The sequence below is a fragment of the Odontesthes bonariensis genome, chromosome 18 (genome assembly GCF_027942865.1).
Source record: "Odontesthes bonariensis isolate fOdoBon6 chromosome 18, fOdoBon6.hap1, whole genome shotgun sequence".
Classification (NCBI taxonomy): Eukaryota; Metazoa; Chordata; class Actinopteri; order Atheriniformes; family Atherinopsidae; genus Odontesthes; species Odontesthes bonariensis.
This window is the reverse complement of record NC_134523.1, coordinates 2,765,756-2,792,364: the sequence shown is the minus strand read 5'-3', so window position 1 is coordinate 2,792,364 and position 26,609 is coordinate 2,765,756. Positions and strand designations below refer to the sequence as shown.

Sequence of the window (26,609 nt, the reverse complement as noted above, 5' to 3'; positions counted from 1 at the left end):
ATTGTTTTGTTAAAAAGGCAGGACTTTTATTGACAATGCTGTAAGCTAGTTTGAAGCTGAAGCTGTCATTCATTCCTACAGTAAAACTAACTAGAAAATTTCTGAAGAAATTTTGATGGGTGGCATTGGAGCTGAGAGACAGAGGCTGATATGTTATAGTCATATTGTATTGGAAGCAGACATAACACAGTGGCTGGCATAAACCTGTTATAACAGGTCAGCCATCTTGGCTGTGCCCTTATAAGGAGGATCAGCTGTGTCATTAGTTGCTGTGCAGACAGCTGCATGTGTTAGTGATGGGTCATGCGCACAAGCATGGCTCGCATCAAGTGAGAGCCAACTCCAAGTTTTTTTCCATTCGCTGCTTAGGTTTCACTTTCAGTGCTCAGTCCCAGCTCTGGGACAGAGCTTTGTTATGATTGGCCATCATGGGACCAGCATGCGGTATTCACATGAGAATTAAGGAGTTTGATTTTGGTTTTGGTTCTGTTCTGTGGATTTGTTTGAAGTTTATTGTTAATTTGTGCAATAAAAAAGTTTAACTCAAATAAACAAATGTAAAAGTGGTTTTGTCACAGAATAAATGCAAAGAATTAGGCAATTATAAGGTCTCTCATAAAAACACTGAAAGCAAAAGGGTTTTCAACACATAAACCATGATTTTCTTTTTGGAAAGTTAAGGTAAAATATAGGCTACAAAAGATCCTAAATAAAGAGCCGTTCGGGAGTCGAAAGAGCCGAACTTCCCATCACTAGCATGTGTATGAGGAGATGAGCACACACCAAGGTCTCCCTGGCTCCAACTGACAGGGAGACCTTGGTGTTGGATTTAGAATACGTTGCCTCGAACAAACAGTTACTGTTCAAAAACTATAAGTCATATCTGAATTTTTTCATGCTGCTTCTATGTATGTTTCTTTTTTTAATGGCAGTTTTAAAAACAGCCTTCACATTAATTTTATAAGCGCTGAGCACTCTCTGCGCTAAGAGGTGATTTGAGAGAAAACCAAAAGAGGACAAAAATACCTACATTTTGAAGTATAATTTGTCTAGGTGCAGCAGACATTTTGGACATAAGAGAAGTTTGTTTGAGTTATTTTTTGATAAATCTTGATTTTGTCAAAATATTGAGACACCAGTAGGCCTACAGGAGAGTAAGAGAAGTAATGATTTTTCCTAAAACTTTAACTGCTATTTTGTCAAAACTATAATATAATTTATATCAACTATAATGTTGATATAAATTATATCAACAAACCCTTTAGATCAGTTAAAGTTGAGTCTTTCCTGACCCATTTAAACTTTGACTGATGTCTCTATGATGAAGTATGGCTGAGTTATGAGGCCTCCAAATAGGGCTATTTTATTTATATAGTCATTATATATGTATTTTAATGCATTTCCAATGGGCCAAAATTCCCAGTTTTCCCAATTTTCCGAGAATCTGTTCAAGTAATGAGAGAAAAAAGTCATAGCCCACTATTCCTGATTGGTGGACACGTTGGGATATGCTTTTTATCCCGGATGGACCAAAACGTGTGGAACTCGTTAGGCGCCAAAATTCGTGACGGAAACGGGTGAATAATAATAGTTCAGCACAATAGTAATATGTGTGCCTTGGTGCCTTCGGCATTGGCACCCATAATGAAACATTTTTTTTATAATCCAGACATTTACTTTAGTACTTGGGAAATTCACAACATTACAAGAGGGCTGCTTGTCTGTGTTGTTTATCAGAAATTGAAATATATTCTATAACCATAACATGAAAAATTTTGCCTCACAGATGAAGTCTCAGTTAGACACCTCCGTTCTGTTTCAGACAAACATGGAAATAAAGTTCTTCTAAAATACATTTTTTTGTCAGTTTTAGCAACTTTCACATTAAAGTCTTTGATTTTTGCAGCCTTTCAGAATGTTCCCTTCTCACATGCAATACATGGCATTAGTATAATACATACATATTACGCTGCACATGTATCGATTTCACACATATGCCACATTCATATACTTAAAAAATGTAAATAAGAAAAACCTTTTATAAAAGATGTGTATCTACTGAGATTAAGATCACTCACAGGTAGACTTAATTTAATCAATTCTGTAGAGGTTAATAGCAGTCCTTCATCATTAAGGGCTTCTTTGAAAAGTGGGTGAGTATCCAAAATATACATGCTCTACTTTTTATTAAATTTTTTTTCCTTTGATTTCACTCCCTGATTTAAGCAATCCTTATGTTAGTTCACTGCATCAAATCCATATTTATTTTTTGGCCCTACTTCACTGTATTCCACGGTAAGGGGTGTTTGCACACACACGCGCACACACACACACACACGCATACACACACACTTTTCCTAGAAGAAAAAAAATATAAGGGGGTAAAAGTATTAATCAATTGTTTCTTCAGTTGAAATTAATATAAATTATGTCCAGAAAGCTATGAAAGCTTCATGAACAGATTTGAGTATTTAAAGAATACTCTTATATACTTCTTTGAGCTAATTAATTAGTCAGTCTTTTATTGAGCGATAATCAGATCAACTTATTATTACTGATCAGAAGGAATGGAAAGTTACTGTTGTTTCTGCCTGCAGTTTCCCAGAGAACATGTTGTGTAAACATGTTTATGTCTGTAGAACAGGTTATGTAAAACCAGCGTGACACATGTCTGAACACATAAATTAGAAACGAAAATGGTTTAGCTGCATTGTATTTTTGTGTTTCATTTTTAAACAAAAATTTCCCTTTAATTCCACCAATTTCAGCAATTTTTGTGTTGGTTCAGTAGTTAAACCAATGCATGAAATGGCTAAACACAATTTAGAATTAAAATTAAAATATATCAACTGCCTTAGTTTAGCAATTAGACAAGGTCTAACCAACTTATTTTCAATGGGTTTAATAAAAAAAGTAAACTTGGTTTATTTTTTTTCATTTTTTGTATTTCAGTTTCTCTTTCCTTTTTTTCCTTTTTAATTTCCCTCCACCAATTTCAGCACCTTTGTTGGTTCATTATATCAAATCCAAAAGCATATTCAGCAAAATAGGGAAATTGAAAATAGGTTTATATTTTTGCAAAGAGCTGAATATTGATCCTGTTGAGAGAGGGTAAAGGTCAGAGTACATAATTGCTCACTCATTGACTCACTGAGTATACCAGGAATGGAAGCAAGAATCAAACTGTTTTGCATAACAGGTAAAATTATGTTACAGAATGAATAAAATTTAAACTAGCATAGCGTTAGCTTTAAATTGTAGAGGCAAATCTATGCAACTCCTTATTTGCATAATATATATATTTATGTTAAAAAAAACACATTTGCATACTGCACAAGCATATTGAGCTTAATGCTTAGATGTTATTTACTGAAAAAATCAAAACTGTGTGAGCTTACATGTGTTGAAGAAGGGATCATCTGTCAACGGCATTCCATCCACTGTGTAGAGACAGACACCTTTGGAGAAATGAATACCTTCAAGGTGAAGTATCCTCAACATCAGATCTTCAACTGTGTTTTGTGCTGGATCCATATCTGCATTTTTTTTTATAAAAACAAACTTTTAAATTTGCAGTGTTGGTGGCTATAAGCAAGTTAATTTCTGTTAGACAATTGTTCAAAGTAAAATAAAGTCTTCTCATTTTGTCTCACTGATTAAACATACAAATTACAAATTAGATCTTAATAGACATGTCCTTTTAATTAGAACCATGATGCCTGTTAACACGTGTCAATATTTAGTATTTGAAGCCATTCCCTGATTCAATTTTATATTATTATGTCTTTAATCCAACGGCACTTTGTTCTAAAGCTTTGTGTCTGTAAGCACTTCCTTGTACAAAAGCAGCAGTACCAGGAAACAAGTACTTCACAACATGTTATCGATATAAACATTTTTCTATGATAGTTCTATCAAATAAACCATGAACAAAAGAAAGAACATATATTGTATGAATGTCCTACCTCCGATGGATTTTGGTTCCGGACATTTAGGGTACGTATACAGCAGAGTGAAAGACTTTACAGACTTTCGCACTGACGTGGCAGATGGGTTTCCTGGAGCTCTAAATCTGCCAATCGTTTCTTTCATAGTAGCAAAACGATTCTTTTCAACTTGACTTAATCCTGTTTGGAAATACATGTTAAACTTGTTTTTAAATAAGTTTTTAAACGAACATTTTTAAAAAGAAACAGACAGCTTTTAAATCAAATCCTGTTGAGTTATTACAATATAAATTTTACTCAAAAATAGGTACTATTTAAGCTAGTGAGACATTTTTCTAAGTGTATTTAAATACTAAATTAAATTCATTATGTATTAAGTGGAGCATTGAAATTAAGAAAGAAGACTTTCTTAGTTGTAGTCTTACCGATTGTGGTCAAGTCTTCCTCTGTGACACTGTCAATGAAATCTCTTTCATCTTTCACACCAAACTGTACAAACTTATTGTAGTAAGTTTCCAGTCTGTGCTTTTCGAGCAGGTTGTAAATCTTTTCCATCTAAAAAGTAACAATGACGAACACGAAACAAAATATTTTACGTTATTAATTTTAAATACACGAAATACAAAGGATATTAATCATGTATTATTATAATAAGTTTTACGTAAGAAAATCTTACCTTGATGCAGTCAAGATCAACAATTATGCTGCATTTTACTTTCTGTTCCTGGACTTTATCAAATCTGAGGGTGTGGCCACTTTGTTGAAAAACAAAGAAAAGAGAAAGCGTAGACAGATGTAGACAGGTTTACTGTTTGCCATGGAAAAGAGTGTATCCGCACACACACACACATACACACACACAGTATTTGAAGAAATGACTTCTTTTAGCTCAATTTTACCAAACAATAATCAGATCAACTTACTTATAACTGATCAGATGGAATGGAAACTTGCTGTTGTTTCTGCCAGAACAGGTTGTGTAAAAACAGCATGTCACATGGCTGAACACAAAGATTAGAAACAAAAATTCAGGTTCAGCTGCATTGCATTTCTCAGTTTTTATCCCCCCTTTAATCTTTAAAGGTTAGTCATCGTCGTTATTTGGATTAATTCTGTCAGTATTTGTTTAGTATTGACTTGTCTTTTTGTTCATAGACTACTCCTTGGTTAGGTTAGGGTTGATTGCTCTCTGTTCTTGTTCTTAGTTGGTGTTTTGTTTAGGCTTTATTTGCGTTCTTGATTTCAGGATTTCTTCAGTTTTGATTAGTCTTGTCTTTAGTTGTTTGCTTAGTTATTTTGTCTTGCTATTTTTTCTTTGGTCATTAAGTTTTGTCTTGTCTCTTGTTCCTTATTCTCGCCCATAGATTTCCTCAGTTCCCTCTTGTCTGATCATTAGCTCAACTCCCATACCTGTCCATTATCCTCAGCTGCAATCACTCACTTAAAAGTTCCACCACAGTATTTAAGCTCCATGGTTTCTCTCAGTTATTGTCAGATCCTCGCCATTAAAATCTCTGGATACACTCTGTATTCTGTTCTTTGGTTTCAGTTTTTTCGTAGGATTTAGGTTTCGTTTCACTGAGTCAGTCCTTGATAATCCGTTTCTGCTACACTTTTGGTTTCTGTTCCTCAACAAATCATCCAGTTAAGTTCAGGGGGGGGGGGGCGACTGTGGAAAGTAACGACTCCCTTTGAACAGGAAGAAACCTCTGGCTGAACCAGAACCAGGAAGGGTGGCCATCTGCCTCCACCAGCTGGGGTTAGAGAGGACAGAAAAGAGCGGAAAAACCACTGTAACACCATTCAAAGGATACCTGTTGGAACAGGGAAACACGAGTTAATGACCACAATAATGTCACATATACATAATATCATTTGAGAAATTAAACGGGGGAAAAAGAGAGTAAAGTGAGGAAAGGTGAGACAGATGAGGCCCCCCAGCAGTCTAGGCCTATAGCAGCTTAACTATGGGATGTTTCAGGATCACCTGAGCCATCCCTAACTATAAGCTTTATCAAAAAGGAAAGTTTTAAGCCTGGTCTTAAAAGTGGAAAGGGTGTCTGCTTCCAGGACATTTACTGGCAGCTTATTCCACAAGAGAGGGGCCTGATAACTGAAGGCTCTGCCTCCCATTCAGATCAAATCAAATCAAATTTATTTATTTTATTCATTTCATGTACAAACAATTCAAAGTGCTTCACATAAAATAAAAGTATTGCAGCAGGGAGTGGAAGAAGCAATAAAATACATAAAAGAATATAAAGAGACACAAATAAAATAAATTAAATGAATTTAAAAACAAGCAACACTCCAGATAAGTTAAAAGATATTTCATGCATAGACACATGAGAAAAGAAATGTCTTTAACGTGGATTTAAAAATGTCTCCATTTTGTGAAAGTTTAATCTCCACTGGCAGTTTGTTCCACTTGTTTGCAGCATAACTGTCACACGATGAGGTCAAGTTGGGGTTTTTGTCTTGTCTCTATGTTTTGTCATTTCCTGTTTTCTTTTGAAAAGTAACTCTCCTCTTGTTTCAGGTCACTTGCCCTTCCTCATGTGTCACCTGTTGGAGTCTTCCCTGATTCCTGATTGTGTCCACCTGTTTCCCATTACCCTCATGTGTCTTATAGTCTGCGTCTGCCTTTGTCCTGTGCCTGAGTGTTGCGTCTTTTCGTTCACCCAAGCCTGCCATAGCCACAGATATTCTTGCCTTGTTCGTGCGTTTTCCTAGCCTCGATTTCAAGCCTCCTTGCGAGTGATTTTTTTTGCTCATAAAGTTTGATAATTTAGTCTAAGTTTTTCATAGTCTTTTGATAGCCTCCTATAGGAGTGATTTTTTTGTTATAGATTACGTTTCTCGATTTTGTAGAGCCTCCGGTTTTGTAGGAGTGCAGTTAGTTGTTTTTGTTTTCCTCTTTTATTTATTAAGTTTTATATATATAGATAGAAGTGTATTTTCATAGCTCTTTATTTTATCACGTCGTATTGGTGGTTGAAACATCCTAAATAAACCCTGCCTTATTTGGATTTTCTGCATCTGAGTCCTCCTTTCCAGCCGCGTTCTGACAGAACACTCAGGCCAGTATGGACTCAGCAGAGAATTCACGGCTGACGGAGTTCCTGAGTGCCCAAGAGGACCGTCTCTCCCGTCAGGAGGAGTTTCAGACCACTCTGGCTCATCAGATGAGTCTTCTCACGACTGAAGTAAGAGCCCTGCAGAATCGTCCCGTTCAGACGACCACAGCTCTCGGGCCTCTGGCAGCTGCTGCTTCCGACCCGGCTGTGCCCATCGTCAGGGCTGGCAGTAGGTTAGCCGAACCTGAGAAATTCTCTGGAGAACCAGGACTATGCAAAATTTTTCTCATTGACTGTTCCCTCCATTTTGAACTATCTAATGTTTACTCCACGGATCGATCAAAGATAGCTTTCTAGATTTCCCATCTGACCAGACGAGCCAAGGCTTGGGCCGCAGCAGAGTGGTCTCGGGATTCTCCACTCTGCAGCTCCTTCCCAGACTTTACGGCAGCATTACAAAGGATTTTTGATCCGGTTACTATCGACCGGGAAAAGGCTCAGGAATTAAGCAGTCTTAAACAAGGCAACGACTCTGTCTGTGACTACGCCATCCACTTCCGCACCTTGGCGGCGGAGAGTGGGTGGAACTCCACCGCTCTGTATGATGTGTTCCTGAAGGGGCTGGCAGCCTCCATTCAAGATCTTCTCGTTCCTTTGGATCTACCTCCAGATCTAGACTCTCTCATCGTGCTCGCCATCCGGACGGACAACAGGCTCCGTCAACTGAAACAGCAACGCGGCGGACGATGGAGAGAGAGACCCACGCAGACCCCAGCACCGGGCTGGCCAGCTCCCCGTCGTTCACCGCTAGAGCAGCTTCCTCAGTCACCCAGGGAAGGAGAGGAGCCCATGCAGCTGGGAAGGGCTCGGCTGACGCCTGAAGAACGACGGAGACGAACGCAGGAGGGTCGGTGCTTTTATTGCGGGGAGTTGGGTCATCTCGTCGCCGCTTGCTCAGCCAAGAGATCCATAGTGGTGAGTCAGTTCCGTGCGTCAAGCTCGGTGATACGTACCCTCACCAAAGTCAAGGTAATGCACCACTCCGCCACAGATCTTGCGCTTATAGACTCAGGGGCTGACGAGAGTTTGATGGACTGGGGTTTAGCTGAGGAGCTGGGTCTCAAATCCGAACTCTTAGTTAAGCCAATCAACGCCAAGGCTCTAAATGGAAAAGAACTGTTCACCATCACACACATCTCTGAACCCCTCAAATTACACATAGACGAGCATAAGGAACACATACGTTTCTATTTATTCAAATCACCTTCTCATGCTCTAATTTTAGGACTACCATGGTTGTTTCACCACAACCCCCATGTGAACTGGAGAACGGGGAAAATTATGGGATGGGGGAAGGACTGTATTGGAGACTGTCTTAACATTTCAACTCGGGTGGAGGATGTTACTGTGGCTAACGTTGTCTCTGCTAATCTCACCACAGACTCCGAGTACCCGGACCTGAGCTCCGTGCCTTCCTGCTACCACCGCCTTTGGGAGGTATTTAATAAAACTAAAGCTATGTCACTCCCCCCACATCGGCCATATGACTGTGCTATTGAACTGATCCCTGGCTCCACCATTCCCAAGGGCCGCATGTACTCAGTCTCTGGGCCCGAGAAGGTGGCCATGCGGGAGTACATCGAGACTTCACTGAAGGCAGGCTTGATCCGTCCTTCATCATCACCAGCAGGTGCCGACTTTTTCTTTGTGGGCAAGAAGGACGGTTCCCTAAGACCTTGCATAGATTACAGCCCCCTCAACGACATTACAATAAAGAACCGTTACCCACTTCCCCTTATGTCTTCTGTTTTTGACCAACTCCAGCAGGCCAAAGTTGTCACTAAGCTGGACCTTCGCAATGCTTACCATCTGGTCAGAATAAGAGAGGGTGACGAGTGGAAAACGGGTTTTAATACACCAAGTGGTCATTACGAGTACCTGGTCATGCCATTCGGGTTAACCAACGCACCTGCTGTTTTTCAAGCTATGATTAATGAGGTACTCAGGGATTTTCTTGACCACTTCGTTTACATTGATGACATTCTCATTTACTCTCCTGACCTTGACTCACACCGAAACCATGTAACCAGGGTTCTTAAAAGACTTTTGGAAAACGATCTGTATGTCAAAGCAGAGAAGAGTGAGTTCCATGCAGACACCGTCTCTTTCCTGGGCTTCATTGTAGCCCCTGGACGAGTACAGATGGACGCGGCTAAAATTAGCGCTGTGGCCGAGTGGCCCACACCTGACAGCCGCAAAAGGGTTCAGCAATTCCTTGGTTTTGCTAATTTTTATAGGCGATTCATCAAAGGTTTTAGCACAATAGCTGCTCCTCTCCATGCTCTTACCTCCTCTCAGGTCCGTTTCCACTGGTCCCCAGAGGCGGAGACGGCCTTCCAGACACTCAAGCATCGCTTCACCTCAGCCCCCATCCTCACCATGCCAGACCCCCAGCGACAGTTTGTGGTCGAGGTAGACTCCTCCAACGAAGGGATTGGGGCAGTTCTCTCTCAACGGTCGAATCAGGATGGTAAGATGCATCCCTGCGCCTTCTTGTCAAAACGGCTGTCCAAAGCAGAGTGGAATTATGATGTCGGCAACCGGGAACTGCTGGCAGTCAAGGTCGCTCTGGAGGAGTGGCGTCACTGGCTTGAGGGGGCTAACCACGCATTCATTGTTTGGACTGATCACAAGAATCTTGAGTATATCAAGAAAACCAAGAGACTTAATTCTCGCCAGGTGGGCGGTTTTCTTTAACCGCTTTTCTTTCTCCCTCTCTTACAGGCCAGGGTCTCGCAATGTCAAACCAGACGCCCTGTCTCGACTATTTGACCCCGAGCCTGTTGCCAAAGAACCAGAGACTATCCTTCCACTTACATGTGTGGTTGGAGCGGTGACTTGGCAGATAGAAGATGAGGTCAAGCAGGCTAATGGTGAGGCTCCGCCACCTAGTGGGTGCCCTGAGAATCGTTCGTTTGTTCCAGTTGAATTGCGCCCACAGGTGATCCACTGGGCCCACACCTCACTGCTTTCCTGCCATCCGGGAGTTCGGAGGACTATGTTCGCCATCTCTCGGAGGTTCTGGTGGCCATCCATTGAGTCAGAGGTTCGGGAGTACGTAGAGGCATGTTCGGTCTGCGCTCGGAACAAGACATCCTCCAGGTCACGTATGGGGCTTTTGCAGCCGCTCCCCATCCCCTCCAGACCGTGGTCCGACATCTCCATGGACTTCGTCACAGGGCTCCCGGTCTCTCAAGGTAACACCACTGTCCTCACAGTGGTGGATAGATTTTCCAAGATGGCTAGATTCATTGCTTTGTCGGAATTGCCCTCCGCCAAAGAAACGGCGAAAATCATGATGAACAATGTTTTCAATTCATGGATTTCCCAAGGACATTGTCTCTGACCGGGGGCCCCAGTTTACTTCCCGGTTCTGGAGGGAGTTTTGTCGACTCATCGGGGCTAAGGTTAGCCTGACCTCAGGATACCACCCAGAGGCGAACGGCCAGACTGAATGCCTCAATCAGCAACTGGAAACCGGTCTCCGGTGTCTGGTTGCCCAGAATCCCTCTTCATGGAGCAAGCACCTGGTCTGGGTCGAGTATGCCCACAACATCCTACCCACCTCAGCCACAGGATTATCACCCTTTGAATGTGTATTTGGTTACCTGCTCCTGTCTTTGCAGACAACGAGCTGGAGGTGATAGTGCCCTCCGCTCATGCCATGATTCGTCGCTGTTGCCGTATCTGGGCAGCCGCCCGGCAGGTGTTAGTTCGACAAGGGGACCGAGTCAAGAAAGCTGCGGACTGCAAGAGACGACCCGCCCCAGCATACCAGCCGGGTCAGAGGGTGTGGCTGTCTGCCAAGGATCTCCACCTCAGGGTCCCCTCCAGGAAGCTGGCGCCACGATTCGTTGTTCCGTTCCCCATAACAAAGATCATCGGCCCTGCGGCAGTCCGCCTTCGCCTACCTCGATCCCTTCGTGTTCACCCTACCTTTCATGTGAGCCAGGTTAAACCTGTGAGGGAAAGTCCGATGGTCCCAGCTGCTACACCGCCGCCACCACGTGAAATGGTTGAGGGCGGTCCTGTGTACAATGTCAAGCAGTTAATGGCAGTACGCAACCGGGGCCGGGGTAGACAATACCTGGTGGACTGGGAAGGATATGGACCTGAGGAAAGACAATGGATACCTTCCCGCTACATTGTAGACCCGATCCTCATAGAAGACTTTCATAGGGATCACTTTGAACAGCCTGGGCCATCAGGAGTCGTCCCTAGAGGGAGGGGTACTGTCACACGGTGAGGTCAAGTAGGGGTTTTTGTCTTGTCTCTATGTTTTGTCATTTCCTGTTTTCTTTTGAAAAGTAACTCTCCTCTTGTTTCAGGTCACTTGCCCTTCCTCATGTGTCACCTGTTGGAGTCTTCCCTGATTCCTGATTGTGTCCACCTGTTTCCCATTACCCTCATGTGTCTTATAGTCTGCGTTTGCCTTTGTCCTGTGCCTGAGTGTTGCATCTTTTCGTTTACCCAAGCCTGCCATAGCCACAGATATTCTTGCCTTGTTCGTGCGTTTTCCTAGCCTCGATTTCAAGCCTCCTTGCGAGTGATTTTTTTTGCTCATAAAGTTTGATAATTTAGTCTAAGTTTTTCATAGTCTTTTGATAGCCTCCTGTAGGAGTGATTTTTTTGTTATAGATTACGTTTCTCGATTTTGTAGAGCCTCCGGTTTTGTAGGAGTGCAGTTAGTTGTTTTTGTTTTCCTCTTTCATTTATTAAGTTTTATATATATATATATATATATATATATATATATAGATAGAAGTGTATTTTCATAGCCCTTTATTTTATCACGTCGTATTGGTGGTTGAAACATCCTAAATAAACCCTGCCTTATTTGGATTTTCTGCATCTGAGTCCTCCTTTCCAGCCGCATTCTGACAATAACAGCTAAATGCTGCTTCTCCATGTTTAGTCTGGACTCTGGACTGGACCAGCTGACCTGAGTCCTTGGATCTAAGAGCTCTGCTGGCTTTATATTCTCTGAACATTTCACAGATGTATTTTGGGCCTGAACCGTTCTGGGATTTGTAAACCATCAGCAGACTTTTAAAATCTATTCTGTGACCGACTGGAAGAGATAGCCAAGCTGATGGCTAGCCATGGCTATCACCGGAATTCTCAGCAGTGCCGAGACAAGCTGAAGAGCGATTACCGGCAGGTAAAGGACCACAACAGCCGGAGTGGGTCAAACCGAAAGACATGGAAGTGGTTCGACCAAATGGACGGCGTTTACGGTCACCGCCCAGCGAACGGCGTGGATTCGGCGACGTCTTTGTTGGAGGCGATAGAAAATGGTAAGTGTTGTTCTTATCCCCTTGGTGCAACGCTTATATCTTAACAAAAGCATGTTTTATATCGTAACAAATACATGTTCAGTCTTTAACTTGTGTAAAACGTTACACAGGTGTCTCATGTAAGTTGTTCTGAGTGAGCTAGCAAACAACGCTGTTTTGGAAGGCTAGCAGTGTCTCACCTATGCGGTTTACGTGTATGCGTTTCGTATGTTCACGCTTTTTTTTTTTTTTCACCTCAAGACTCGGTTTGTGCAACCGATGAGTGTTCGGTTGCTGAGGTCAGCGAAGATCCTCCAATCCTGCAGGCTTCAGAACCGACACTGGCATCGCAATGCAGTCGTTAAATGGTGTAAAAGATCAAATAAACAAATCGTGGCAAGTTAATACGCTAACTGTGACACAACAGAGCTTAACCTTTTACCCATAAGACGCTGCATCCACAGCACCTCTGGTTGGTTGATTCCTCTGGTTTACTCCCCCCACTTTCCTTCCTTTGAATGAAGCTCGGAAAAAGGAACTTGGTTTTGTGATAACAGGCCTCTGAAAATCTTCAAAAACAGCATCATATAATAAACAAAACACCGCTCATAACTGAGAGGGGTATAACTCTCCAGTGTACATTTTTGAATGAGATTGTAACACCTTGTTTCCATAGTACATGAAGAACATTGTAAAATCAGTTTTTGCTGATTCATTTATAAATCACCCATCGTATGCTATGCTGGACAGAAAATTGTCTAAACGCATTACCGTCAGAGCTTAGAGAAGGGCCGACAGCTGGGCCGCTTCCTCGATGAACTGATTTTTGAGGAAATTATTGAAACAGCTTAGTCCACTGCTTTAGAAATCAAAAAAGATATTGGGGAAAAAAAGGGCAAAGCCACAAATAGCCAAAGTACATTCACATTCAGGGTTCTTAGATTTAAACTGATCAGGATCCTTTTGGATTAATACTGACATTTTTAATGCAGCCATAGGATATTATTTCATGTAGTGTAAATTATATCATTATCATATTTTTGCTCCAGTAGCTATCCCGAGGTCCCACGTTCAAACCGTTTGGTTTGGTTCCTCCTACCAAACCTTAAAAAAACAAACCACGCATGTCAGGTTAATCTCTCTAAAGTGACCGTAAGAGTGAGCGTGAATGGTTGTTTGTCTGTGTGATGGCCTGGCCGACCTGCTCAGAGTGCGCTCTGACTCTCACCCAGTGGCAGCTGGGACAGGCTCCAGCCCCCTGCGACCCCGAGTTATACTCTGCAGCGGGTATAGACTTAAAAAAAACCTGGAAGTGGATGTTTTAGCAATAAAACAGCAACGTTATTGTTCCGAGCGCAGGACACGTCATACAGAGGACATGAAACAGATGCTGAAAAACAGCTGGAACATTTCAGCAACATAGAACCTGCGTTACCTATGTTAAGCCACAATAACAGAACAATGTTGAAAATAAAAAAGCACAACACTTCAGGTCCTTTTTTGGGTTTATAGGGAGTTTAGTATTATGACAACATTGAGAATGATGCTTTGATTTTTTATTTTTTTTAATGATCTTTATTAACATAACGTAGACACATAAACTCAGAGTAAGGGAAGGAGAGTTGGGCAAAACCCAACCTAAGAAACGCTTATTATGATTATCTCATGTGATCTCACTATGTTGAAGACAACAAGCAGAGAAACTCCTCCACCAGTTTCCCTTTAGACGTTTGATTGCAATGAGTTACTACCACGACTGAAACATTTGAAAAAGGCACAAATACAGAGAGACACCTCACAGCTATTTATAATTAGATCCTGATTAGAAACCAACTGCAGTGCAAACAGCTGGTGAAATATGAAGATCAAGTTAGCAGTTCATCATTTGTACTTCTTGGTCCCCACCAGGACAACGTGCTTCACACTCCTTCATTAAAAGCCACCATGCTTGCGTCACTATAAAGGCTGTGTATTTTTAGTAACGTGTTCATCCAACTGAAGGACAAAAGAGCAGTTTCTTCTTCATGTTGGTTAGGACATTTAGGAATTTGCTTACTGAAGTTGCTACAAAAAGATCCATCATCAAATCTAGCCATTGGCTACGGAGAAAGTCCACTTATTCAGCCGGCCAAATTTCCATCAGAACCCATCAGAAGCAATTCTGAGATTTTATAGACTCTAGTTAGCAATACTTAATAGTCAAAACAGTAGCAAGAATGCACTGAACACAGGATTAACTTAAAAGCTTATGAGTTTTCTGGTTAAAATGCACTTCATGCTGACACACTAATAATAAACTACTTATTACAATGTATTAACACACAGTCTGATATATAACTGAAGGCCTGCTTTGCTGGAAAGAATAAACCACAAAAACATGGAAGTATACATGTTCAGACAAAGGTACAGCTTTCATGCGAGTACAGAAAATGTGGACCACAGCAGCCAGTTAGCTTATCTTGGCATTTAGACTGACAGCAGGGGACTGGTAGCGTAAGTTAGATTAGTGGTAACAATAGTTTTTATCATATTTGAAACATCTGAAGCTCATAAGTTTAAACATCAAATGCAAACTTTTGTATTAAAAAATACTCATTAAAATATTGGTATTTTAACTGGTGTAAAAATTGAATCAGTTTGTGCAAACCTTGAGACAGCAAAGCAGATGTTGTCACCTTCATGTAGAATGAGAGCCTCACTGTGTTAGTCTTTGTGCTAAGCTACTAAGCTGCCATGAAAACTGAGCGATCAAATGAACTATTAAGCTAAATCTATTCTTACTTGTCGTGTACTACCAGGAACACATAAAAAACTTATCATTACATTGATTATGTGTGACTTTTGAACCATTATTTGAAAACTACTTTTGACTGTCGCTTCATCCTTTCAGACCACTGCCACTTTGGGCAGCGCTACGCCTCTCACTTCAATTTGAAATAATTCAAATGATGAAATCTATCATAACACATACAATCATTGTCTGTTAATATGTTAATATTCATACTGTATACAACCACTTAGCCTAGAGAAAATGATTAAAACGAGCTAAATCATGACAGAGAGAGTGTAATGTGCAATAAAACAAACAAAAGATGAACTTCCATTAGGTAACGAGCATTTTCATCAAACTCCAGAAAGATGGGAGTCAAATTTCAAGTCGCAGCAACTTCAAAAACAAGGGGACGGTTGATTGTGATAAAATATTTCAGAGCTGCTGACGTCTGCCTGCAGGGCAAGCTCCCAACCACACAATCCTTCAAATGCACAAATGCAACAGTCCTTCCTTGAGACGACGTGAACTTTCACGTTTTCTTTCCTCTTTCTTCCACAAATAAAGAGCTTCAAAGAGCTTGGCTCAGCCAGAAACTCCAGTGCAAAGCGAGTCTCCTTTCAGAATGAATCACGTCCTCACCGAGGTGTGAATGAGCGGGATGCCTGAAGAATCCGTTTCTGTGTGAGAGCGCGAGTAAGCTGTTGACGAACCTGTAAGAACAAAGAGGGAAAAAAAAAAGTTACCATTGACCCAAAAAGGAGACACGAGTTGCCTTAAGGATATGCAGCAGAAATGTGTTCTTGCTGGAATGGATTTCCATTTCTGTAAAGCAGATCGTATTGACACTATTCATCAACCAGACCAATGCACGAGTCATCTTTTAAGAATTAGTTCTACATCTATTGTTATTAGGATGTACGGGCACGTATTTACACAGAAGCACAAATCTAAAGCAAAGCATATTCCTGACAATGGTTTCACACTGTTCCTCTGGTCTGCAGGTGGTGCTAATGCAACAAGAAATACAGTGTTGTGCAAGTTCATCCCTGCCTAGCTCAAAGTTCAGCTTACATGGATTGAAATTGAACATATTCAAAGTTTAAAGTTTCTAATAATGGGTCCACAGTCCCAAAATTAACTGGTTATTCTGAGCAGATCCATGCACATCTCTGTGTTTATCCATATTATAAATAACTGTTACAAAATCTTATATGTAACTGGCGGCGCGTGTAGACGCAGCGACCTCTCTGTCCCAACCGTGCGGTGTTTTGTTCGTTTTTAAAAGTTTTTGTCGCAATGTTTTTGTCCGTCTTCGCCAGAATATATGTACAACCGACCGGCTCTGTTAGACATCTGCAAGACCAAGTTTTGCGATGTTTTGGACAATGCAACAGGAGCTAGGATTTCTCCGTCGCCATGCGACCACAACGGACACGCCTGCTACTCCTCACCTGGAAAGGAGGCATCGAAAGCGGTGTGCGAGGAAGCGGAAGAGGGGCAAGCGCGGAGGTATCCGAGCTAGGCTAGGTCGAGCCCTTCTCTGAATCCGCCTTTTGTTTTCGTGTGCCACTTTTTTTCAGTTTCTGTCCTGCTGTGTGAACATAGCTCTATGTGTCTTACGCACTTACTTGTTTCCTAAATTGTCTTTGTTTTCTAAATTGTCTTCCCATCTGTCTAGGTACCTAACTTCCCGCACTTACTCTAGCACTAGTTTTGCTCTTAGCTGTTTGGTTTTGGAAGGAAATGCACTTATGATTTCTTGTGACCTGAAGTTCTTTTGCCTACCGATGTGGAACACACTTATTGTAAGTCGCTTTGGATAAAAGCTTCTGCAAAATGACCGTAATGTAATGTAATGTCTTTTACTATGCATGTCTTTTTCACCTCCCTAATGCGGTGTAGTCTGGTGCAGAAACCATCCAAAGGTCTGTGGGAAACGCCATAGTGCCTAAACATGTCGCTTTACTTCAGCGGCAGGCAGACAGGTGGCATCCAACAAACTGAAACAAGCCATTTATGATGTAGCATTTGGAGAAATGAACATACAATAAAGTTAGGGCAAGGACATAAAAGATACACAAATGTACAACTTTACGACATGCCAAGCTTAACAACACCAAATCTACTCATGAACTATTTACAAGACGCGAAGTGGAACCAAGTGGGAGGGATACTCAACTTTGATTGGTTGTTAGGGCTAGATTAGGATGTGTGTGTGGGGGGTTAGAGCAAGTTGAGTCTGTCCATGGCACGTTAGCTGCTAAGAAACCACAACTACAGTCCTCTACTCTAACGAGATGACATATCTTAAACGACAATGATAGCATGAAACAGTATGCTGTGGACTCCGGCTTTCTTAAGTGGCTTATTAGAAATGTATTGTATTGTTTTAATCACTAGATTAATGAGAGAGAGAGAGAAACACATCACTTGCGTACACACATGTACACATGCACGTACATAAACATACACAAACACATCATAACCTCAGTACATCCCCAAACAACAGGTCATCATGTCCCACCTGACACAGCACACCATGGTAACACCAAATGTTTTCCTAAAGGAGTCGAAGCCTCCAGAGCTCTTATAGAAGCTGAAGTCTAGCCTGATCATGGACCTGATCAGCTCCACACACACAGGAACAGGAGAGATAGTCCCCCCCACCCTCCTCTTTCAGCTCACATACACTGCCATATTGGCCTGACCCAACAAAAAGTTCAGAAGCTGGCTCTTCTCCCTACTTCTGGCGAGTGTATTTAAAATCACAGATAAACACCTCTTTGGTGAAGCCTTTAGTAAAAGCAGTAAAAACACTGCAGGAACAGAAACAGTGCAGACAGTCGGCGACTGTCCCTCTCTGTGCAGAACGGACATCTGTCCTCCAAATCCATTACGGAGATAGAAGAGTTCACAGCGACCTCCCCGTGGAGAATCCACTGTAAGTCCCCATGTCTTTTTGTCAGTGGAGGTTTATAGCAAGACCTTCAACCCTGGGTTCATTGCCAAGTTCCGGGCAATGAACTAGAGCCCTCTACACAGTGTCCTCTGGTCCACTCAAAAATGTTTGGATAAACTGTAAATGAAAAGCAGCACCCCTAATAGCACGAACCAGGCCCTGCCCTCCCTCCTCTTTGGGAAGGAAAAGAACACTGAGGAACCCAGGGCATCCTGTCCCAGGATGTCCCAGCACTGTGTCCCCCCTTCTTCCAGGTGAGCTCAGCAGGCAGGGTGAGCTGGCCCCCCAACCTCTGCCCCACCATCACAGCCTAGCTTTTTCCTGCCTCACCCCCCTCCCAATGTTGAAGGGCGTACTCAGCCCGCCATTAACCTTCAGCACACTCACAATGTCACTGTAGAGAGCCCAGATCTTGGCAATGAACCCAGGGTTAAAGTACGCCAAAGGTATTGGTGTTCAACCCTGTCAAATGTCTTCTCCTGGTCTATTGAAATCAAACTAGTATCAATGTATGTGCTGTGCACATCTGGATTATCGGACCATTCACTCTTAAAGAGGTTTATATAGAAACCGACATCAAACTATCTGATCTCAGACAAGTCTGAGACCTCAGAGCCACTATCCATACGTAAACAGGGAAGGATCTTCCTTTGTCCATTTTTCTGCTCCAGCCCAAAGAAAAATTGAGATGAGGCATCCATCTGAACCACATTTAAAAACCTGGACCGAATCAGAGCCCCCTGTGCTGACACGCCAAGCAGGTTGGCTGCTTTTTGTGTTTCAGGAAGTCTAAATGCCTGCTCTCTCCATGAGTCTCCCAGAAATACTTAAAAGCAGTTCTAGACCTGGTTGTCTAAAGGAGCAATGTTAAAATGCCAATAGTTAGTTAGTTAGTAGGGGTGGGCGAAAAAAATCGATTCATGTACATATCGCGATTTTTAATGGGATGATTTTAAAAATCAATTTTTCTCCCCAGAATTGATTATATTACGTCATATCCGTGTCCAGAAAAACTTCATCAATTCATTACATTAAGTTTTTTAATAAAAAAAAAAAAGTTTTAATAATTAAGTTATGTTAAAACTAGCCCACATTTGTGCTGTGTGGACATTTGAATTCATTTTGTAACAGTAAACTTTAAAAAAATGCCTCTTTTTGTCTCAGTTGAAATAAATGTCAGCTGCTGGACTGACTGACACAGACTGATGTGCATTCATTCTAGGAGTGTATGATTCAACTTGTTTGTTTTTTAAGGAGGAAGAAAATTGCAATTACTGATTATATCGAATCGCAATTATCAAGAATCGTGATACAAATCGAATCGTGACCAAAGCATATCGTCCCACCCCTATTAGTTAGTTTTTAAACTAACGTTCTTGATAAAAACAGAGCAGGAGACTAAAGAGTGATCAATAAAACCCACAGGCTGAATAAAAATAATAAATAATAAAAATAGTCAAATGGTGTGTAAGACAATAGATGTGGTTCAGCCGAGCTAAAGATATAAAGCTCTCTTTAGGACTCCAGGTGTATTGTCTGTGATCCCTGTTAAAAACCCTCGACACATCAGACAGCTGGTGTGTTTTCACTATCTGTGTGAAGAAGCAGGGTGGGGCTCTGAATGATTCCTGTCCAACAGAGGTTAAAATCACCTCCTTAAAACAGAAAACCATTGTCATTGCAGTTTTTAGCGGGATAATCAAAAATGACACTCTCTCCAATGCATTTGTTGGGGCACAGACATTTAAAGGCCTACAGAAAGGGGATTTTTTTGCACAAAACTGAAATAGCAGATCGATTCCTTATATACCATGGAATTTTTTTTTATGATTTTAAAATGATTTCAGGCCCCTGGATAGTCCTGATTAGGCCCAATAAACTATCACCACATTTGACTCGAATAGCCCGACATTTGGCAAACCGGAAGTAGCAGACGACAGGTGCGTGACATAACAAGTGCCAGCTGCTGGAACAATCACCATGTCTGATACTAGTAGTTCTAGTAGCGAAGCCAGCAGTTTGCCAGACCTGGACAGCTTCTTCACGGCAAATTTCGATCCGAATATTGTTGATGAGCCTGAAGAAGAAACCGAGGAGGGATTGGGACTAGAACCATACAGGTTCGAGCCAGCCAGTGACAGTGGGTCCGAGTCCGAGAGCAGTGGGGACGATGATGGTGATTTTGGTCGCATTCAGAATGCCGATTGGTGAGCATACACTGTGTTTGGTCTAGGCCACGAGTCTGGACGATGTTGATGAGGCATAAATAATTTTATCGAGAGGGATTAGCACTGCACTGACAACTGAAGCTAACTGACACCGACAGCCTGTCAACACACTTTTTACACAGTGCCGGAGTCAGTGAGTGCAGACCGGGATGCTGGGTCACAATTTTAATAACTTCTTACCAGTCTCTCCCTACCCTGGCCCAGTATGCAGACAATATCCAATTTTTCACTCAAGTTTCATGCATGATGGCAATTCAATCCTTTATCTGTTTATTATCACATTATTATCACAGATACAAAGTTCAATGAGCTGAAACCTTTTCTCATTCTCGGTTGCAGGTGTCAGTGTGGCAACTGTGCACCTATGGGGATCAATAAAGTATCTATCTATCTATCTATCTATCTATCTATCGTAACGAAAGTCTGCATGGAGCGGGGACAGACATGACAGGTGAATTCACCCTCGCTACAGGAGTGGGAAAATCAGAGATCTGGAAAGTGTTTGGAGTGGTGCTGGATTCTGATGGAAATTCCACAGGTTATGTGCAATGCTCAAAATGCAAGGTGCTGTTAAAATAATAATAATAATAATAATAATAATAATAATACATTTTATTTATAGGCGCCTTTCATAGGCACTCAAGGTCACCTTACATAAAAACAAACAATTTAAAATACATAACAAATAGATAAAAAATAAAGTTAATTAAAACAGTGCAATAGTAATCACAATGCATAGGCTAATTTAAACAGGTGAGTTTTAAGTTTGGATTTGAAATGTGGTAATGTTTGTGCGTTACGGAGATCAGGTGGAAGAGAGTTCCAGAGCTGGGGAGCAGATCGACTAAATGCTCTGCTCCCCATAGTAACAAGACGGACGGGGGGAACAGTGAGATGAATAGAGGATGAGGATCTGAGGGTACGAGCAGGTATAGTAAAGTGAAGAAGGTCTGAAAGATACGGAGGAGCAAGATTATGAATAGCTTTAAAGGTAAGAAGAAGTATTTTGTAGTTAATACGATATGGGATAGGAAGCCAATTAAGCTGTTGCAAAACAGGTGTGATATGATGGATTGAAGGGGTCCGCGTGATGATATGACAGCAAAAAAACAGGGACGTCTAGCCTGAGCCGCCATACAGTAAGCTGTGGGCATTCGGCCACCACCACGACGCAGCAGCTGCGGATGTGCGGACGATTCTGCTTTTTTTTTTTAATAGCAAGAACAGTAAGTTGTTATCACATGGAGACTGACGGGCTGTGGGTCGTTACGGCACTTATGTGCAGTGGCCTAACCCACGTAAAAATAATAGAAACATGATATGAATGGGAAAACTTACTGTTCTTGCTATAAAAAAAAGCAGATAGATAGATAGATAGATACTTTATTGATCCCCTAGGGGAAATTCACCATGATTTCAATTCACCACTGGGCGGAAAAGATTAAGCCCGAGGACCGACCCGACCCGAGTCATCTGCTTATATTTTAGAACCGAACCCGGCCCGAACCCGCGGGTCCCGTCGGGTTTTTCGGGCCGACCCGACCCGTTGAGAACTCCACTTCATGGCACTGGTGTTGCTGCACCCCCAAGCCACACAACGTTGGCCTGTGTCGTATTCCACCTTCTCCTTCTCCTTTCCTGCGCATTTCTTCCGGGCCCCTTTCTTGGTTTCTGGCTCCATAATGTTGGTAACCACTGTAACTGACTTCGTACTACTCGCAATAAAAACTGCACTGAACCCAACGTTTTATTGCCTTCACCACTCAACAAGCATACTACAATAGCGGCAGCCAGGTCGCACGGAAGCCCCGCCCCCAGTCTGGAATTCCAGGAAGGATTTCCAAGCGGCAAATTCAAAATCGCAAATTTCATGCGTTTATGAAATGTTTTGGTGTAGGGTCCAATGATCATTATTGTTCCTCTGTGTATGTATTATCATTATGTATTGGGTGTAGTGTCAGCTTTCTGTAGGCCTTTAAGAACAGAGAAGGTGAACATTTTCAAAACTTGCTTTCACTTTAAGTAAAACCCCTTTAACAATTTCTTCAGTCAAAAGAAACTGGCAAAAAACTTCTTGAAAATAAAATTCCCAACCTTCCGCTGTGGTTGGACTTCCCCATTAAAAGCCCGCCTCCATTAACTTTCAATATCTGCAGTGCTGTGGGTTTCCTGTACAAACATGATTTTGGTTTTATTAATCTCCATGACCACAGCGGCTCTTTTAAAATCAGCTCTCGCTCCATTCAGATCTAAACTACCCAGATTAAAATCACACATGGATTAAAGAAAGAGAACAATACACCAAGTCAGAATAAGGAGGAGCAGATTTTAAACCTCATCATCTTGGCTGCTTTGTTGGCCTTTAACTTTAACGATGTGCTTCTTTAACCTGTAAATCTCCTGATCAGACAGCTCAGATCAGGGAAATGCTCCTCCTCTGTGATGAGTCTCTGCCCTTTGGTTCGCTCTAAGAACCTTTTTATTTCACTACCAGCGATTAGATGACCCGCTCCACAGCCGAAACGTTTCTCTGTTTCTGATGTTGCGAAAACCATGTAAGTGTAACCATCAACTTTAAATGAGAACGACAGGTTGGGATCACGGGTGGCGTCCTTCAGGATCATATACACCTACATGTTTCAGCTGATTTACAGCCCAGCGACACCATCTTTATCGTTGAGTCGGTTCCTTCATCAGACTTTCGATTTTAATGAACGGCGGAGCCTTAGAAATGTTTTGTTTTGTTTGTTGGCGTGAAGCGTGTGAGCGCTAACCACGTATATAAAACATATATATACGAAATGCTCTGCACTTGCATGGAGACACGAACTGTTCTCACCAAAATGTAATACATTTTAACTCCTCACACAGAAAGTTTTATCCAAAAAACACTGGAAAAGCATGTAAATGGACTGTACTTGTATCGCGCTTTTCTAGTCTAACTTACCACTCGAAGTGCTTCAACACTACATGCAGCATTCACTCACACTCATACAGCATGTATTAGTCTATAAATACATGCTTTCTACTCATTCACACACCGATGGATGCATCAGTAGGCAACGTGGGGCTCAGTGTCTTGCCCAAGAACGCTTCAAGCGAGTCGAAACAGCAACTTTACGATTGGTGGGCGACTGCTCTTCCCTATGAGCTACAGCCGCAATGTATCGGGGAGTCAAATAACTGTTAGGCTACCACTGATGAAAACAAAGCCTGATATCCACTGTTTGCCCAGCAAACACTGTTTGAACAACTTAAAGTCAAATCTGGTTTGTAAAATTAAACACCCCCCTTTCTCAAAGTCACTGAACTTCGGGAGAATAAATTAAATTCATTTCCACACAAACATGTATATTTTGAGTGTTATCTCATGCTAAAGTTGGATAAGGCCCATTTCTTACCACCATTCTTCCTCCACATGTCCCGGGCAAACTTGTCTGAGTAGGTCAGCTCTGATATTTGGATGTTGGGATTTGACCTGTAATCGTCTTAAGGAAAAAAAGGAAAAACAGATTGATTTTTCTAATTGACAGTAGGGAAGCGTTTCTATTTAAATGCGGAGGGTTAAGGAGTAAAGACAGACAGCACTTACTATTGTTACTGAACGAAAAGGAGCCGCTCCCAGTCATCGTCTCGTTCCCACTGTCCGACAGCGTCCTCTCCACCCTGGAGATAACCGGCCTCTTCTTCGAGCTCTTTCGAGTGCTGATGCGGATGATGCCGCGCACCAGCCTGCACTCAGCCTCCTGCTCGTCCATTTTGTGCTCATCTGCCAGCGAGTTGATCAGCTGGTTGATGGCCTTGCTCTTCCTCAGAAACACGGAGTCCGAGGTGCACCTGGCCAACTCTTCGATTTGATATTCAGAGTAGAGCTCCAACAACTTCTTGGTGATCAAGGAGTCCACATCCTCTTCGCCATCGTCCCAGTCATCAAACCTCATGGACTCATGCAGGGACGGATAGCCTTGCTGAGTCTGAGGACCAGGCGGAGGCAGATAGGATTTGGTTTCAACTTCAAAATATTCTCTGGGACTCGACACCTCGACTCCAGCGATGCAGAGATCAGGGTATTCTATGCCATCCTCTTCGCGGCTGTCTCTTGGTTTCTCACCTCGGAGGCTTACCTTCTCTGGTTCATCTGGGGAGCTCTCGTTTGGCGCCAAGCACGGAGCGAGGATGGAGCGCTGACAGACCCGGTACAGGCCGCAGGTCAGCACGCTGCACACAAAAGTCTTACAGCTTCTCGGAGAAGCGCAGGGATTACAGGTTTGTGCTGAAGACGAAGGATCAGCTGAGCCGGGAATGAAACCGATGGTCTCGGACTCCTTTCTGTCGGCATCTTTGAGGCGAGCTTTGTGGACCGCCTTGTGTTCTGGGGTAGGCTGCCTGTCTTCCACTGGGTCCACACAGCGCTCTTCGTAAAACGACAGTTGATTGCTGCTCCCAGGTCCTGAGCTGCGCCTCAGACTGCCAGCAGACATGGCTTACTGGTGGCAAGAATTCAAAGACAGGCATGTAACCAGGGTGCTTGCTCTTTTTCCAAATTAAAATTCCAGACTTTTTTTTAAAACTGATACTGTTTTTCCCCAAGACCTTAACTTTATGTACTTGTAACTTGTGTGCCTACTTCATTGGTTGAGATTGTACCAACTGTGTTAATTAGAAATGTTCATTTTTATAGGCTAGTATTCAATGAACAAATGCATTATTCACAGTAAATTATGCTTTTACTAATGAAAACGTTTCAAAACATGAAAATCACAAGTACATGAATTTCACATCAAATAAGTGTCACAAAAACTATCTATAAAAAAAATGAATGGATGAATGTATGTAGAATTCAGTCTCATCCCATTAGGCTGATACAGTATGTGACCAGTTAGTAAAATGATAGTTTTGCACAAGCACCCTGTGTAAAGGAAACTAAGTCAACTGAGGTTTATTTAGATAACAACAAAAGCATTGAAATGGCATCACTAGTAGCTACCTGAGGGCATAGCTCTCTTCAAAACAAATATGAAACTACTGTTCCCAGGTCGCAGGCAATGTAGTCTAACAGGTTTTTTTTGTTTTTTTAATGGAGGATATGTGAGCACACAGTGAAAGACAATTACTTAGTCATACATCAACTTCTCTGTATGATGTCATGGAGCATTCCAAAATGAAGAATTCAGAATAAAACTCACATTAGAAATCTTGGATTTCAAGCTTTTAGGCCAAGGTGAAAAGGTTGAGAAGGTCGCACAGCACAAAGTGCTTTTGGTTACGATTAAACCGATCATTTCTGCACCAGCTAAAACAAATGGCAAAATTATATTTGATGAAAAATAGTAGTATTGCTTTTATTCAGCTATTTGCGAGCCTTTTGTAAAAACTATAATTGTTAGTAAAACTCTCATGCCAAGGGGGGAGCGATTGGATTTGATGATGATTATATTTTACCAAGGCCAATGTTAGAGTGTTTGGAAAAAGTTGATTTCAGATTTTCGGAGCGTCTGGTTTTCCGTGCTGACGTTATAGGTATTGTGACGAATGTTTACAACAGACCCCTAACTTAGCCTTAATCTATCCAGAGAAGCAAACATATGAAATTGCAGTTATTCAAGCAGCTCTGAGTTCAATCATACCTTGACATTTGGCATACATTCGCGAACAACTGACATAACATAAACATTGGTTTCACATTCATGGCGACTTGTCACTGCCTGACCGCTTCCTCCATTAGAGGACTTGTGAATTTCTCACCTATACTCACAAATGCTTCCACGAGCCGACTCCCGAAATAATGACGTCTTCTGCACTTTAAGATCTTAATTTATATTTTTTATTCCATTTTGACCGCCTGTTTCAACTCCGCTCCGCAAGGCAAGTTTCACTAAAGTTTTCGACCAAATCCGTGTACCTGAGCGTCAAGGTACAGGAAACGAACCAACCAGGTATATCTGCGAGCTAAGGTTCGACTTCCGGTTATAGGTGTCACTAAAAAGTAAAACTGAAGTCGCCACTGAGATTTTGGCATTTTTGAGTCTTATGAAACGTTACTGTTTAGTTGCTTGAATTGCCCAACGACTACTTGAGATCAAATCCTTCATTTAATTACACAGTGAGCACCACTGTCTTCTCAAAGCGAAAATTAAAAGATATTTACACCTTTATTTCTCATATTTTATTTTCACAAAGGTATTCCATTCCATACAAACAGTACACATTTACATTTTACATTTTTGCATTATACTTTACACCATCGCAGCTGCTTAGATATCCACTTCAACTTATCCTACACAAATAA

At 41.9% G+C, this 26,609-nt stretch overlaps 2 protein-coding genes across 4 annotated transcripts in view; both read right to left on the bottom strand.

The window, feature by feature from the left end:
* The window catches only part of LOC142367666 (uncharacterized), a 36,446-nt gene extending 31,535 nt beyond the window's left edge, over window positions 1-4,911 (bottom strand). The window contains exons 1-5 of the mRNA XM_075449686.1: window positions 4,871-4,911; window positions 4,624-4,702; window positions 4,373-4,502; window positions 3,966-4,127; window positions 3,399-3,536 (exon numbers count right to left, since the gene is read on the bottom strand). Of these exons, the coding sequence (XP_075305801.1) occupies window positions 3,399-3,536; window positions 3,966-4,127; window positions 4,373-4,502 (430 nt within the window). The 5' untranslated portion in view covers window positions 4,624-4,702; window positions 4,871-4,911. The remainder of the gene's footprint in view (window positions 1-3,398; window positions 3,537-3,965; window positions 4,128-4,372; window positions 4,503-4,623; window positions 4,703-4,870) is intronic.
* Window positions 4,912-13,909: 8,998 nt separating this feature from the next.
* On the bottom strand, window positions 13,910-26,257 carry kdf1b (keratinocyte differentiation factor 1b). Of its 3 annotated transcripts, none has more exons than XM_075450055.1 (4): window positions 26,066-26,257; window positions 23,913-24,807; window positions 23,722-23,808; window positions 13,910-15,843 (listed from the first exon to the last, which is right to left on the bottom strand). In XM_075450055.1, exons 2-4 carry the CDS (start codon window positions 24,799-24,801, stop codon window positions 15,761-15,763), a joined length of 1,059 nt encoding a protein of 352 aa, XP_075306170.1. In that variant the 5' UTR covers window positions 24,802-24,807; window positions 26,066-26,257; the 3' UTR covers window positions 13,910-15,760. The 3 variants fall into 3 exon arrangements, with proteins under 3 accessions (XP_075306170.1, XP_075306171.1, XP_075306172.1); XM_075450056.1 differs by having other exon boundaries at window positions 26,076-26,257; XM_075450057.1 differs by lacking the exon at window positions 26,066-26,257 and adding an exon at window positions 25,507-25,587.
* Between the last annotated feature and the right edge of the window lie 352 nt (window positions 26,258-26,609).